Source organism: Scyliorhinus canicula, chromosome 27, assembly GCF_902713615.1.
Source record: "Scyliorhinus canicula chromosome 27, sScyCan1.1, whole genome shotgun sequence".
Lineage (NCBI taxonomy): Eukaryota > Metazoa > Chordata > Chondrichthyes > Carcharhiniformes > Scyliorhinidae > Scyliorhinus > Scyliorhinus canicula.
The window spans coordinates 8,882,082-8,897,930 of NC_052172.1; the positions used below are offsets into that span (position 1 = coordinate 8,882,082).

The following is a 15,849-nucleotide window of genomic DNA, read 5'->3' on the forward strand; positions in this document are numbered from 1 at the left end:
GTTTGGGGCGGCGTGAGTCGTGAGGGTCGGCCGGCGTGGGTTGCGAAGGATGGTAGGTTGGTAAAAATGGGTCTCGGGCAGAAAAGCTTAAAAAACACTGCTTTACTGAAAGGATGGTGAGAATGTGGAAAACTCTGCCACAGGAAATAGTTAAGACAAATAACACAAATGCATTTAAGGAGAAGCTAGATGTGTACATAAAGAAAGTGGTTTATGGTGATAGTCATTAGAAAAACTTGAATTGAGCATAATTGGAAACAAAAACTAGTTGGCCTGTTCCTGTATATGTTATGTAATTCAGAGAAATGTAATTCAAAGAAACAAATTATTTAATTACAAAATGTATTTTAAATGTTGTTAAATTAGATATTTGAGATAACACTCGACATACGCAATTAATTTAACAATTTATCATTAATGATCATTTCAGAGTCACAATACACAATTTAAAAACATTTTTAAAAAATGCTTCAAGAAAATATGGAATTCCCCAAGACTTGTTGTGAGGGGATCCGTAAAGATGAGCATCGACCTTCTGTAGAACACAAATACTCGGCTGATGTGAAAGCTTGTTTGTCTGGCCGAGCAACTGAGCCACATAACATCCTTCACCTCTTTTAAGTCCCCAAATTTGATGACCGAAACAGTGCACACTTCTGACCAGAGGTGCACCATTCAGCCATATTGGATAAAGGCCACATAGGGATAGCCCCTGCCCAAACCTGAAGCATGTATTAAATTCTCTGCATATACAAATAGAGGCCTAATGACTGGCTGAAGTCCTACTGGAAGAGTGATTTGCCCTATAGAATGCCAGCAGCAGAAAAAAAGATGAATTACTTACCTGAATAAAGAGCCACAGAACAGAAGTATTCCTGGCTCCATGTTAAAAGAACCTCTCAATCGTCATGGCTTCTGAGCCAGAGATTGATATTCTCCCTCTCCAGCAGCTCAAAGATCTCCAACACCCCTTCCCCCGACTTAGAAATCTCCAACCACACTCCAGCTACTATCCCCAATTCATCACCCCACTTTTTACTGCCGCCAGTATCCCCGACTCCCAACTTGCAGGCTCCCTTGAACATCAACTTCCAGATTTTGATGTTGAACTGCACACATGTCGATTTGGAAGTTGCTGCCCGATTTATTCCTTCGTAATGGTGAGCACTGAAGCTTCATTCATATCAAAACATCTAGACGTACATGTATGATTGCCGTGACAGCTATATATTACTGTTTAAATATATATCAATATCCAAATGGAGCAATGTATTTTCATACCTGTAATTTGACAGACTCAGGCAGTTTCATCTGAAGAAGTCCCTCCTCCAGTTCTTCCTCCTTTACTTCTCCTTCTTCCACAATCCTGTCTTCCTTCGGCTCGTCTACCTCTTCTTGCTCATCTTTCTCTCCTTCTTTCTCTTCAGCTTCTTCTGCTTCCTCTTCATCTCCCTCTGCCTCTCCTGCTTCCTCTGCCTCAGTGGTTGCCGTTTTTTCTTCCTTCGCACTTTCAACCTCACTCTTTTCAATTTCCTCTTTGACCTCGGCAAACACGCAGGGTTCAATCATCTTGAGTATGTGTTTAACGTCTTCGTCATCAAAGACCCCCATGATGAGGAGCGTGCTGACCAGTTTTAGTACTGGCACAAATTGGAACTCTACACTCCCACCCACCGGATCCCTCGTGTGCTGCCCACCGTCCTGGACAGCCTCAGTCAACATGTTAATAGCTTTGATTTTAAGAACGTTCAGTGGGATCTCAGGACTGAACTGGTAACGGTCATCACTGGTGCCAACAAAAGATAAAGAGGCGAAGTGTAGAGGGGGTCGCAAGCACGTGGAAATCCCTACACCAGGGAGGCCGTAAACCTTGTTCTCTCCCGGGAACAAGGTAATTTGTTTGGTTTCTTCAGTCATTGGGACAATGAACTCATTATTCATCATCAATCGAGACCGTTTGGCTGATTCTAGATGGACACTGATAAGTAGATCGTAGTAGCCGCTCCGTAGGAGGCCTGATATGTATGTGTTCTCAATCGTGTAAAGTAACTGAAATTCATCAACGTGGCTACATATGGCATGGGCAACCCGGTTGTTGCCCAACGCGCACACGGCGCAGTACAGTTGCAATGTGTGGTAGTGAAATTTCAATAGGTCTTTACGTTCAGACAGCTCCAAGATGTCAATACACCTGCATGAAAATAATAAACATTAATATTCACTTTGACAAGAATTACAAATGCGGCTATGACAAGCAAAATTAGACAAAAATGCACAACCGCCGAATAACAACCATGATTAAAACAAAATGTAATACTACTGCGGTGTTGTCAAAGGTAGTTAAAATGCAATTAAATTAAATTCTTTATGGACTACAAAACAAGTGTTTTCTGAACTGAAATAAATACAACAACTCAGCAGAATCTGTGAAGAGGGGGGCAGGATCGGAAAATTCCTCCTGAAGTCAAAGGATGGACTGGAAACTTTAGGCCAACGTTTCACAGCAAAGACCTTTCATCCAGACCCGAAACGTTGGGCAGAATTTAATGCCATCCCATGTGGCAAATTTGGTGGTAGTGGCTGAATGATGGTGGGGGTGGGACATTATTTACTTAGGGAGGAGGGTGGGGGGAGGAAATCGCATTGCCTTCCTACCGCCATCTTGATTAAGTACAGGCCAGGTATGCCTGTCGACTGCCATTCCGCCTGACCACCAATTACGACCCTAAAATGGGGCACTAATGCTCACTTCAACGTCTCAGCCAATATTCACCCAGTGAGAGGCAGAAGACTGGGGGCACGATCCAATGGTCAAGCTGTGCTCGAAAAGCAGTGCGCCGCAGTGAAGCGTGGTCTATAAAAGTCGGGAGACCCTGCCTCTGGGATCTATCCAGCTCGCTACGCCGCGCAAGGTGGTGTTAGATCTCTGTTCCTGGCTCCACTGGTAAGTCCCGCCCACTGTGGGCGGGATCACTTTTTGGAAAATTTACATATTAGAGCGAGACAGCTATTCTCACTCTAATGTACAGATTCCTGAGGTAGCCGAGGCTTTGGGATTCATTCCCTTTGCCTCGGTGACCTCGGGCGAGCACTGCTCAGCACTGGTCTCCACAAACTGGGAACCAGATGGAACGGCATTTTTGGGGATCACCTAGGAGGTCGGAGGCCCCCAGGTGCATGCCCTTAGGGTGTGGAGTACCCTGGTGCTGCTGGTGCCACCCAGGCACCCTGTCAATGCCACCTGTCAGCTTGGCACAGTCAAGGTGACACAGCCAGCTGGCATGGACACTGCCAGGGTGGCACTGCCAAGCGTCAGGGGGCTCAGACATCAGGACGCCATTTCAATATCTCTTGCTACACTGGGGAGTTCCGGCGAGCGGAGCTCCCAATGTACAAAACGGGGCTATGTACAGCCTCGGCCGCATACTCAGCTGAGGTCCCTTATACAATGTGACTCTAGCCATGTTATTCCTCGGCCTCGCCATGGGTCTTTGTTTCCAATTAGTTGAATCGGGCCCTCAGCATGCGGGAACATGACAAGAAAACCTGTGTAGGGTTTCCCGGTAACGTTGCCATTTAATAGCAGTGTCGGGCTTTGATTGAGAGCCAGCTCTTTCCGGGCAGGGCATCTACCCATTGGGCCTTGATCCAGAGGAGCCTTTGATGTGGCAGGTCGTCCCCGAAAGGGGTGACGCAGGAGACTTGCTGGCTCTCAGGGCGGCGAAACCCCCCGCCCCCGCCCCCCCCCCCCCCGCCATTATATCCGTCAAATTCCGCCTGTCCACCGTTTCTCTCCCCACAGATGCCGCCTGAGCCGCTGAGTATTTCCCTTTTATTTCTGATTCCCAGCCTCCGCTTTAGTATTCCCTCACCTGTTCTCCTCGGGAATGTGCAGTGCCATCATGATGAGTGGGTCTGTACATTCCACCATCCAACCGTGCCGCTCACTGATTCGTCCAGTTTCCACGCTCAGGAAGTCGTTGGGCATCCGACTCCACACTACCGGCGTGATCATTTGCACATCAAGCCTGGGGGGACATTGAGGGATGGTATTCTTCCTTTCACTCTTAAACATAGCCGCTGAAATAGGCATAATGTTCTGTAAAATACAAAAGGAAGAATCAAGCATTTTATCGACCATCAAGGGTAAGCAACCCCTTCACCAAAGCCCTACCCATCACACTAGTCGTAAATCACACACTTAATATCTTTTACAGTTGCTGCTCTTTGTACTTTAATTAGATGTGCATCTCTTTTCTTCCTTTTCCTCACAATTCAGTTATTTGTATTAGCTTCTGATTCTGATGAAAGGCTTTGTGTGGACCATGAAGCTGGCTTGCTGCGTTCTATTAGTGTTTCAGATTACCAGCATCTGCAGTATTTCCTTTAAAGTTGACACGCGGCTAAAACGGAGGGCGGAGTTGTAGATTCCCGCCGGGCCAGGAACAGAGGCGGATGGGTCCGGGATTACCCGGTTTGCCAACATGGTCCCATTACTGGACCTCATGACTGGTGAATGGAGGCAGCCTCCCAGCGGCGGACGAGAGGGGCCTGCACCTGAAGCATTTTAAGGCACGTTGCCCTTGCTACTGGGGCAGGAACATGGCTACAGCTGCAGCCACTGACCCTCTGGTTCAATGAGCTAATCAACAAAAATATAGGGTAGCATTTTTAGGATGGCAAGCACTCCAAGTGACTCTCAGTGGCCCACTGCCATTTACTGCTCAATTGAACGTTGATAGGCAGTGGGCGGGGCTTGGAAAGAAGTCCCACCTTTGGAGAGCTGTCAGCCAATCAGATTGGCCAACTGCTCTCCAGCCACAGCGCTGCAATGGTCGGAAGAGGCACTGCAGCACTTTGCCTGGTGGGAAGGGGTCAGGGGGAAGGAATCGTACATTGGGGCTGGGCCAGGAGAGGGAGGACCAGAGCTCCCAGGTCTTCCTTCCTCACCCTTTCTTCCGTGATTGAGGAAAGTTGAAAAACAGATCTCCCGCCAGCCCCTGCAAGATGGCCTAAAAATCTCACGGGTAAAGTAATATTCCAGGCAACACGGCAGATAATCCCTTCGAACAGCTCCATAATTGCCAGTGGGGCTGATCTGCATGTGTGCCTGTCAACTAAATATCACGCAAGCGAGGGATGACATCAGGATGTGTTAATTTTACACTCTTTCGGCTTGAGCACACGCTCACTCAGGACAAGTGGGGTAGCACAGTAGCACAGTGGTTAGAACGGTTGCTTCACAGCTCCAGGGTCCCAGGTTCTATTCCTGGCTTGGGTCACTGTTTGTGAGGAGTTGGCACGTTCTCCCTGTGTCTGCGTGGGTTTCCTCTGGGTGCTCCGGTTTCCTCCCACAGTCCAAAGGTGTGCGGGTTAGGTGCCGTGCTAAATTTCCCTTAATATCCAAAAAGGTTAAGTGGGGTTACTGGGGTAAGGTGGAGGTGTTGACCTTGGGTGCAGACTAGATGGGCCAAATGGCCTCCTTCTGCACTGTAAATTCTACGATAAGTAAAATTCTGCCCTCATTATTGGGGATGTCCCAGTGATGGTGCTCTTTCCAAGGGCCGGTGCAGACTAGATGGGCCAAATGGCCTCCTTCTGCACTGTAAATACTATGATAAGTAAAATTCTGCCCTCATTATTGGGGATGTCCCAGTGATGATCCCAACATCAGGGTCCCAAGCTCACATTAAAAATCCTGTTCAGAGTATCAGTTACTACTTCAATGAACCGTTGCATAAAATGCATCATTTCCTAATAACAGCCACCTGTGGATACCTACAAGGTGATGCGGTGCTCTTTACTGTTACAGATAAGGCAGTTCCTCGTTTAATTGATACTAGTCACCATGGCTCATAATGTCCACCTTAATTGCAGTAATCTTTCCGATACATCATCATGCAACATTCCTGGTCATACTCCGGTCATCGACTCATTTTCTGTTGCGATTGATCTGCCTCTTGTGCTCTTTGAACTGTTGTGCCCTCTTCCTGGGTGAGCCCTGCTACAGGGAGACTGCTGCAGCACTTCTTCAGACAGGGGGGGCCTCTAGTCTTGTGTTTGGTGATGTAGTCGTTGCAATGATGTACACGGAGCATATAGTTTATTTAACTATAAAGGTGATTTCCAATAAACGCGTGGCAAAGGTAACCGACGAACTATAATACAGACGATGGCTACTAAACAAATTCAGTGCATTCTCCTGGAGCTACTCGAAGTGCAACTATCTTCGTGTACGTCTTACTACCAACTGCTGGGTAACTAGTCACATGATGGATCTCTATCGCCACCAGCTGGTTGGTGGTCGCATTACTAACCATATTCACAACTGTGCACAGGCAGATAGGGCTGTCTGGGACACGAGAACCCTAGCCTGCTGCCTTTGGCTCGCCTCCAGGAAGTCAAGCTGGCCCCACTCACACTTTAGAGAACTTGTTAGAATGTTTTTTAACAGGACTTTAAGGAACAGTTTTGGCGACACAAAGTACGCAGGCGAGTAACTCTGCCACCACTCCGCGCATCCTGCCGTCACAAAAATGGCCGGGGATCCCAATGGAGCCAGGAAAGCAGGATGCGGGCCGGCAACGCTACTTTTATCCCAATCCAAGCAGCGCCTTGACATCAAGCATATTGAATTTGTTTGGTTGGCCTTCATAGTTCCTTAATGCTGCGGACGTTCTTCAGGGGCTGGTTTAGCTCACTCAGCTAAATCGCTGGCTTTTAAAGCAGACCAAGCAGGCCAGCAGCGCGGTTCGATTCCCGTACCAGCCTCCCCGGACAGGCGCCGGAATGTGGCGACTAGGGGCTTTTTCACAGTGACTTCATTGAAGCCTACTCGTGACAATAAGCGATTTTCATTTCATGTTTAATCTTTGATCAGTCTTAACAAGGAGAAAAGACTTAATTCTCATTTTCCCCTGACGAGCGTGAAGCCATTTGCTTCACCAAAGGTCAGTTCTCAGAGCATTGCTCACGATGGATAAACAGAATTGGGAATTGGGCGGATAGGTGGCTGTCGAAATGAAGCAAGTGGGGCAGCACGGTGGCCTAGTGGTTAGCACAACCGCTTCACGGCGCTGAGGTCCCAGGTTCGATCCCGGCTCTGGGTCACTGTCCGTGTGGAGTTTGCACATTCTCCCCGTGTCTGCGTGGGTTTCGCCCCCACAACCCAAAAATGTGCAGAGTAGGTGGATTGGCCACGCTAAATTGCCCCTTAATTGGAGAAAATAATTGGGTAATCTAAATTTTAAAAAAAAGAAATGAAGCAAGTGTGTGGTAAACCACTGTTGGTATATTATATGTATTGTGGTAAACTGCTACTGTATTACATGTAATGTGGTAAGCCACAGCCTGATGGCTCCGCCTTCCCTCGGTATAAAGGTGGCTGATCTCCGCCTCTGCCCGTGTTCGGGATCAGAGGCCAGGAGGCCTCAGTTACGTTCACTACTCGTCTTGTGGTCAGTGATGGCACGTGTATCAAAGTGGTTTATATAAAGTCTAGGGAGGCGTTAATATTTAAAGGGAGAGCCAAGGAAATGAAAAAATGAAATGAAAATCGCTTATTGTCACGAGTAGGCTTCAAATGAAGTTACTGTGAGAAGCCCCTAGTCGCCACATTCCGGCGCCTGTTCGGGGAGGCTGGTACGGGAATCGAACCGTGCTGCTGGCCTGCTTTAAAAGCCAGCGATTTAGCCCAGTGAGCTAAATGCATATGTTAAAGTTTCTAGACCTTAGGGATCCTGATTTGGCAATAAATTGAAGCTATCGCAACAATGCCTGGTGGCAATTCAGTAAAACAAATCTGACGCGTTAAAAAGTCACCATTGAACTGGCATGAGGTGGCAATCCTGTCACTTTATAAACCATTACGGCAACCACACTGAATGCTATGTACAGCAGCTCAGAAAGGATACTGAAAGTGCAAAGAGAGAAACCAAGAGAAACTAGAATGGTTGAGGGGATTATAGCAGAGGATTGGATTAGTCGTGGCCAAGTGGTTAATCTGGGGGGGAAGCACAAGCAAGCAGCGTTGATTCATTCAATTGCAAATTTGAGAGATTTTTTTCAAAAGATCATTTGAGAGAGCTTCAGTATTTGAGACATGACTTATGCTAAGTGCGTTATGTCTATGAGGAACACATAAGGTAGAAAGATGCATTTACAAAGATCCCCAGACGAGGGGCTTGATTTAACGTCGGGATGTTCCAGAGTGTTTCCCGGTGGCTGGGTCAGCGAGCCAGTATTTAAAGGCACTTAGTGGCAGAAATCATCCCCCACTGGCTCCATGCCAGGGCAAGCCACCCCGCCAGCTGATTCACCCAGACAGCGCCTGGTAGCTCCCCTTCAACAAGAGGAAGCTACACACAGACGCTTCCCCCGGACACACTCCACTCAGCTCCCGGCCACGGCAGCTCGGAGAGCAGGTCTACGTTTCGGGGCTGCCAAATTGGCCAGGCTGCTGGGTTGTTGTGGAGGTAAGACCCTTGTCACCCGAGGGGGTCGGAGGACCAATGCCACCTGGGAGGCAGTGACAGCGACTATCAGTTCGGACAGCGTCAGAAGGAGGACCCCCACTCCCCCAGCAAGTCTCAAGGTCAGTGGGCAGGACATGGTGGCACGGCGATTCCAGTGTCACTGGTAAGGTGGCTTTGGTACTCCGCCCCAGGCCCTCCAGAAGAAATCCGCTAAAAGCATTTGGGGCCACAGGGAGTGAAACGCAGTAGTCTGCTTCCACCTCTGATGTACAACCTGGGGCCACACCTAGACCATAGAAGCAGAGCACAGGAAATGAAGATAGAGGATCACAGAGAGCACTGGGGGGGGGGTTGCCATGTGTGGCTGGGGACCAAAAGGGCTTCGAGTGTACACACCTAATAACTGGCAGTCGTGAAGCCTCTGCCACTCCCCTCCCCCCTGGGCCGGGAACGGTGACCTGAAGCAAAAGCCCCTGGTGTGGTAGGGGGGGTACCCCTGGAGGGATAGAGAGGGGCGGAGGGGGATAGAGAGGGGCGGAGGGGGATAGAGAGGGGCGGAGGGGGAGAGAGAGGGGCGGAGAGGGAGAGAGAGGGGCGGAGTGGGAGAGAGAGGGGCGGAGTGGGAGAGAGAGGGGCGGAGAGGGAGAGAGAGGGGCGGAGGGGGAGAGAGAGGGGCGGAGGGGGAGAGAGAGGGGCGGAGGGGGAGAGAGAGGGGCGGAGGGGGAGAGAGAGGGGCGGAGGGGGATAGAGAGGGGCGGAGGGGGATAGAGAGGGGCGGGGGGGGATAGAGAGGGGCGGGGGGGGATAGAGAGGGGCGGGGGGGGATAGAGAGGGGCGGGGGGGGGATAGAGAGGGGCGGGGGGGGATAGAGAGGGGCGGGGGGGGATAGAGAGGGGCGGGGGGGATAGAGGGGGGCGGGGGGGATAGAGAGGGGCGGGGGGGGATAGAGAGGGGCGGGGGGGATAGAGAGGGGCGGGGGGGATAGAGAGGGGCGGGGGGGATAGAGAGGGGCGGGGGGGATAGAGAGGGGCGGGGGGGATAGAGAGGGGCGGGGGGCTGGAGAGGGGCGGGGGGCTGGAGAGGGGCGGGGGGCTGGAGAGGGGCGGGGGGATAGAGAGGGGCGGGGGGATAGAGAGGGGCTGGGGGATAGAGAGGGGCTGGGGGATAGAGAGGGGCTGGGGGATAGAGGGGGGCTGGGGGGGATAGAGAGGGGCGGGGGGATAGAGGGGGGGGCGGGGGGGATAGAGGGGGGCGGGGGGATAGAGGGGGGCGGGGGGGATAGAGGGGGGCGGGGGGGATAGAGGGGGGCGGGGGGGATAGAGGGGGGCGGGGGGGATAGAGGGGGGCGGGGGGGATAGAGGGGGGCGGGGGGGATAGAGGGGGGCGGGGGGGATAGAGGGGGGCGGGGGGGATAGAGAGGGGCGGGGGGATAGAGAGGGGCGGGGCCAATGGGCGTGACATGACAGACAGAGGCGTGAGAAGATGAGGGTCACACTCGCCCTCCGGGCATGTTGGATCCTCGTCGCCACCTGTCCTCCATCTTCCGGCTGCGTCCGCGGGTCCTCCCAGGCTCTCCTGGTCTGGCCCAGACGAGGCCACATGTCCCTCCTCCTCCAGCACATCCCCCCCCCCCCCATGACGGGTTGGCTCTTGGGGGGCGGGGAGGGGGTACTGTAGTGCACCGACAGACCAGTCCAAGCATCGGAACTGCATTTTCAGCAGCCCGATGCACCGCTCAATGACAGCACAGGTGGCACCATGGGCCTCATTATATTGGGTCTCCGCATCGGTCGCCGGCCTGGGCTCTGGTGTCATTAGCCTGGATCTCAGCAGCTAACCCTTATCCCCCAAGAGCCAACCCGTCATCCAGGGCTGGGCCTCGACGACGCCGGGGATCCCAGAGTGTGCCAGGATGCAACTTTCTGGGAATGGTGCCACACATGCATGATCTGGAGGTGGTGGTTGCACACGCGTTGAACATTCAGGAAGTGGAACCCCTTCCTCTCAATGAAGGGCACTCCATGCTGCCATGGTCTGCGCAAAGCGACATGCGTGCCATCTATCACCCCTTGGATCTGAGACATCCCAGCGATGGCGGAGGATCCTGCTGCCCAGGCATCTTGGTCAGCTTGGTCCGGCTCAACGTTTATGCAATCTGCTGCCTTGTGGGCTGCAGCTTGGGAAATGCCACTCAAATCCCACTCGCAATGTGGGATGAGCCCCTAGCATTGACACCAAAGGCTGTGGTGACCTTGACGGGCACCCAGGGTAGGCATCCTCCTCCTCCACGTGGTGCCGAGTCTGCAAGGACGTGGCACAGGTGCCGCACCGTCTCCCTGCTGCGACGGAGCCTCCTGCGACACATGCTGTCCGACCTCTGCTCAAACGACCAACGACACCTGTCCACCTCGAGCCGTCGCTGGCGAGACCCTCTGGGTCCCTTCCCGGCCTGATGGGCGCCTTGGTCCTCAGGGCGTGCGGCAGGCGTTGCACATGAGCTGCCGCCTTGACCCTCCATCGATGCTGCTGCCGCCATCTTCTCCGGCGTCTGGCTGCCACCAGCTCCACGAGGGCAGCTGCCGCGGGTTCAGCAATACCATCCATATTGCTATCGCTGTCAGAAAGTGGGGAAGGAGGGAGACCGACAATCACTTCTGGCACCCACCTCGGGATCCTCGAGACCCCAAGCGCTCGGCTGGACAATCCCGCCCTGTGACATAACTGGGTTCCAGGGAGTGTTTTTCTCACAAGCTGCTTTGCCCAAGTAGAAGAATGAGTTTCAGAGTTTTGCTGGACTGTATTGAATCACATGTACACCAGCACAAATGCTCCTGACAGGGCAGCACGGTGGCCTAGTGGTTAGCACAGCTGCCTCACGGCGCTGAGGTCCCAGGTTCGATCCCGGCTCTGGGTCACTGTCCGTGTGGAGTGTGGTGAATGTAACGTAGTAATTCACACTGTATTTACCAATACCATTGTAAGCGCAGGAGCGTTATCCGACCACTAGGGGGAGCAGCTCTGGGAATGCTCAGGAGTTTGTACAGGGCTCCACCCACGACTCCTCCCCTTTGATTGCTGTACAAATAACCGTGTCCAGAGCCAGCCTGCAGTTCATCGAGAGTTCAACGGGTAACAGGCTGGCTCTGTAGTAAGTAGATTAAAACCACTGTTCATATCTTAAAGCACGTGTCTCGTGAATTGATGGTTCCATCATGGAGTTTGCACATTCTCCCCGTATTTGCGTGGGTTTCGCCCCCACAACCCAAAGATGGGCAGAGTAGGTGGATTGGCCACGCTAAATTGCCCCTTAATTGGGTAATCTAAAAAAAATAACCAAATGCTCCCTCCATGAACAGAGTTTCAAACACCCAGGACCCTGAACCCTCACTGCATAATTCGAGTGCGTGAATTTCCGCTGCTTTTGTGACAAAACATGAAACGAGGGTAATGGTGTCCGAGAAGATCAGCTCTGTAAAGCTGTAATAGCAGTTCCATGTCCCATATCCCAATGTCATACATACCTTCAGCTTTCCAAGCTCAAACTGGAGCATGTGCTGGCTGGCAGGCTGAACAAAGACAGCAGGGAATAGCTTCTTACTGGGTTCAACCTATTCAACATAATAAAACAAAGCAAACAGCATTAAAAACGTTAATTGCAGCTGAAGTCCGACAAATAAAAATAGCCATGATGTGGAGATGCCGACGCTGGGCTGGGGTGGGCGCAGTAAGAGGTCTGACAACACCAGGTTAAAGTCCAACAGGTTTGCTTGGAATCACTAGCTTTCGGAGCACTGCTCCTTCCTCAGGTGAGTAAATAAAAATAGATTTGTCCAATTTGTTTTAAATACACTTATTACATTATTTATGCATAAATTGTTGCGAAAGCGATGATAAGTGAAAGTGATGACTAGTTTAAGCAGTGCCATGGCATTGTAAACTTTCATCCTGCTATTTTGTGACAAAGGACATTGAGTTCCTTCACATTCTGGCTCAATGATGTTTACATCTCTCAAATATCGAGTTTACAAAAATTGGAAAATCTCCTTCTCTGAAACATTTATAATATTTTGTTCTTAGAAACGTTGTTGATTATAACTCACCATGCTTGGCAAGATTGTGGAATCCCATTTGCTAGGTCGCTATTCTTTCGAAATCAGTTCAAGGGCATCTTTACTAACCTGAGCTAACACTTGAGTTTCTAAACTCAGAAAATCTGATATGTTTGCGTTCTTCCTTCAAATCTTGAGGAGTGTTCATTGAATCACAGCAAAAACAAAAGAAAAGTACAGCACAGGAACAGTCCCTTCGGCCCTTCAAGCCTGTGCCGACTATGCTGCCCTTCTATCCTAAAACCTTCTACATTTCCGGGGTCCGTATCCTTCCATTCCCATCTATTCATGTATTTGTCAAGATGCCCCTTGAATGTTACTATCGTCTCTGCTTTCACCACCTCCCCCAGCAGCGAGTTCCAGGCACCCACTACCCCCTGTGTAAAAAAACTTCCCTCACACATCGCCTCTAAACTTTGCCCCTCACACCATAAACCTATGTCCCCTAGTAATTGACTGTTCCATCCTTGGAAAAAGCTTCTGACTATCCAATCTGTCCATGACCCTCATAATTTTGTTGACTTGTAGCAGGTCGCCCCTCAACCTCCGTCGCTCCAGTGAGAATAAACACACCATTTTTTACATTTGGTATAGCAGAGGATCAAAACTACTCAAGCCAGCACCAAACTCCGTATCGTGCCTTGGAGGTAACAGTATGCCCCAAGAGACTTCACATAGGAGGGAACAGAGATCAAGTGGAGTAGGATCAGGAGAGACAACTGTACGTATGGCTCTAAAGACAGGTTTGAAGAAGAGGGGAGAGCTAAGAATGGAATGGATCCCTGTGGTATCTGTACAGGTTTAGGAGAAGAAAGCATTGCTGGAGAAGTGCTGACTCCATTGGACAAGTGGCATGGAACTAGACACAAATTAAGACAAGGAGGGTTACTGAATAGTCTGCCATAATGAAGACCAGGAGCGTACAAGGAGGGAGTGCATCTGGATGCAGTCTCAGAGTGACTTTAACTAGAGCTAATTAAAGAAAATGACCATTCGTGACTAACTCTTTGAGGATGGGACTAAAATAGTGGGCAGGGATGTCTGTATCTAGAAGGCCTTCAAAAAGGCATTTGACAAGGTGCCATGTAAGAGACCGTTATCTCTGGAAGTAGCAACCAGCGGGGCTGCATCAGAATCATCTATCTTCTTCAATCACACTGCTATCTGACTTCTACCTCCTCCACCACGATCTTATGGGCGACATCAATTAAAGATGAAACAGCGATGTGGGAGTCCCAGTTAGAACAAAGAACAAAGAGAACAAACAAAATTACAGCACAGGAACAGGCCCTTCGGCCCTCCCAGCCTGCGCCGATCCAGATCCTTTATCTAAACCTGTCTCCTATTTTCCAAGGTCTACTTCCCTCTGTAAAGAACAAAAAATCGCTTTATTGTCACAAGTAGGGCTTCAAATGAAGTTACTGTGAAAAGCCCCTAGTCGCCACATTCCGGCGCCTATTCGAGGGAGGCTGTTACGGGAATCGCACCGTGCTGCTGGCCTGCCTTGGTCACCTGCGCTGCTGGCATTGTTCTGTATTACAAGCAAGCTGTTTAGCCCACTGTGCTAAACCAGCCCAGTAGAGGTCATGGACTCTAGTTGCCTGCGTAGAATTTAAAAATAAAGGACCGCAGCTGACAGCACCATCAGTATACTCCTCCACAGGAGTGATTGCCGCTAGAATGTGGCCTTTTCATCTTCACTGGGACAATGAGGGGAGGCTTCGCTGGCCTCCAGGCCTACTGCTGGGAGGTTATCTCCAAATAGCTGCTATTGGACTCATTGGGAACTCATTGGGAAACCAGTCTGAAGTCGGAAAAATTCTGGTGGGTTCTGTCATGGGATGAGAGTGGATTGGATTGGATTGGATTTGTTTATTGTCACGTGTACCGAGGTACAGTGAAAAGTATTTTTCTGCAAGCAGCTCAACAGATCATTCAGTACATGGGAAGAAAAGGGAATTGAACAGAATTCAAGAAAATACATGAGAATACATAATAGGGCAACACAAGATATACAATGTAACTACATAAGCATTGGCATCGGATGAAGCAGACAGGGTGTAGTGTTAATGAGGACAGTCCATAAAAGGGTCATTTAGGAGTCTGGTGACAGTGGGGAAGAAGCTGTTTTTGAGTCTGTTCGTCCGTGTTCTCAGACTTCTGAATCTCCTGCCCGATGGAAGAAGTTGGAAAAGTGAGTAAGCCGGGTGGGAGGGATCCTTGATTATGCTGCCTGCTTTCCCCCGGCAGCGGGAGGTGTAGATGGAATCAATGGATGGGAGGCAGGTTCGTGTGATGGACTGGGCGGTATTCACGACTCTCTGAAGTTCCTTGCGGTCCTGGGCCGAGCAGTTGCCATACCAGGCTGTGATGCAGCCCGAGAGGATGCTCTCTATAGTGCATCTGTAAAAGTTGGTAAGGGTTAATGTGGACATGCCAAATTTCCTTAGTTTCCTGAGGAAGTAAAGGCGCTTTTGTGCTTTCTTGGTGATAGCGTCGACATGAGTGGACCAAGATAGATTTTTGGTGATGTGCACCCCTAGGAATTTGAAACTGCTCACCATCTCTACCTCGGACCGTTGATGCTGACAGGGGTGTGTACAGTACTATGCTTCCTGAAGTCGAGTGTTGCTGGAAAGTCAGCATTTGTTACCCGTTACTAATTGTCCTCGAGAAGATGATGGTCTTCTTAAACCGCTGACGTCCATATGGTGCAGGTACACCGATAATTCTGTGAGGAAGGGAGTTCCAGGATTTTGACCCAGTGACAGGGTTATGGTTCCAAGACAGGATAGTGAGTGGCTTGGAGGGGAACTTGCATGTGTTGGGTTTCCCATGTACCTGCTGCCCTTGTCCTTCTAGATGGTAGAGGCTGCAAGTTTGGAAGGTGGTACTGAAGAAATCTTGGTGAGTTGCTGCAGTGCGTCATGTATATGGTACACCGTCCGGCCACTGTGTGCTGGTGGTGGAGGGAGTTAATGTTTGATGTTGTGGATTGGTTGCTATTCAAGTGGGGCTGCTGGTACTGGCCAGTGTCAAGCTTCTTGAGTGCTGATGGAGCTGTACTCACCAAGACAAGTGGGGTGTATTCAATCACATTCCTGACTCGTGCCTTATAGAGGGTGGACAAGCTCTGTGGGAGTCAGGAGGCAAGTTACTTGTTCTACAGTTCCCAGCCTCTGACCTACTCTTGTAAAACATCATACATTTCATTGGTAGGGGACAAGGTGACATAACCTTAATCTCAAACCCTTATGGGCAGCACG

The 15,849-nt window shown here is 50.4% G+C and overlaps 1 protein-coding gene across 1 annotated transcript in view; it reads right to left on the bottom strand.

Annotated features, from left to right (window-relative positions):
- Positions 1-15,849, bottom strand: part of LOC119957898 (ryanodine receptor 1-like) — a 463,450-nt gene that overhangs the window by 290,463 nt on the left and 157,138 nt on the right. Inside the window, exons 34-36 of the mRNA XM_038786087.1 lie at positions 11,996-12,082; positions 3,873-4,099; positions 1,282-2,191 (exon numbers count right to left, since the gene is read on the bottom strand). Of these exons, the coding sequence (XP_038642015.1) occupies positions 1,282-2,191; positions 3,873-4,099; positions 11,996-12,082 (1,224 nt within the window). The remainder of the gene's footprint in view (positions 1-1,281; positions 2,192-3,872; positions 4,100-11,995; positions 12,083-15,849) is intronic.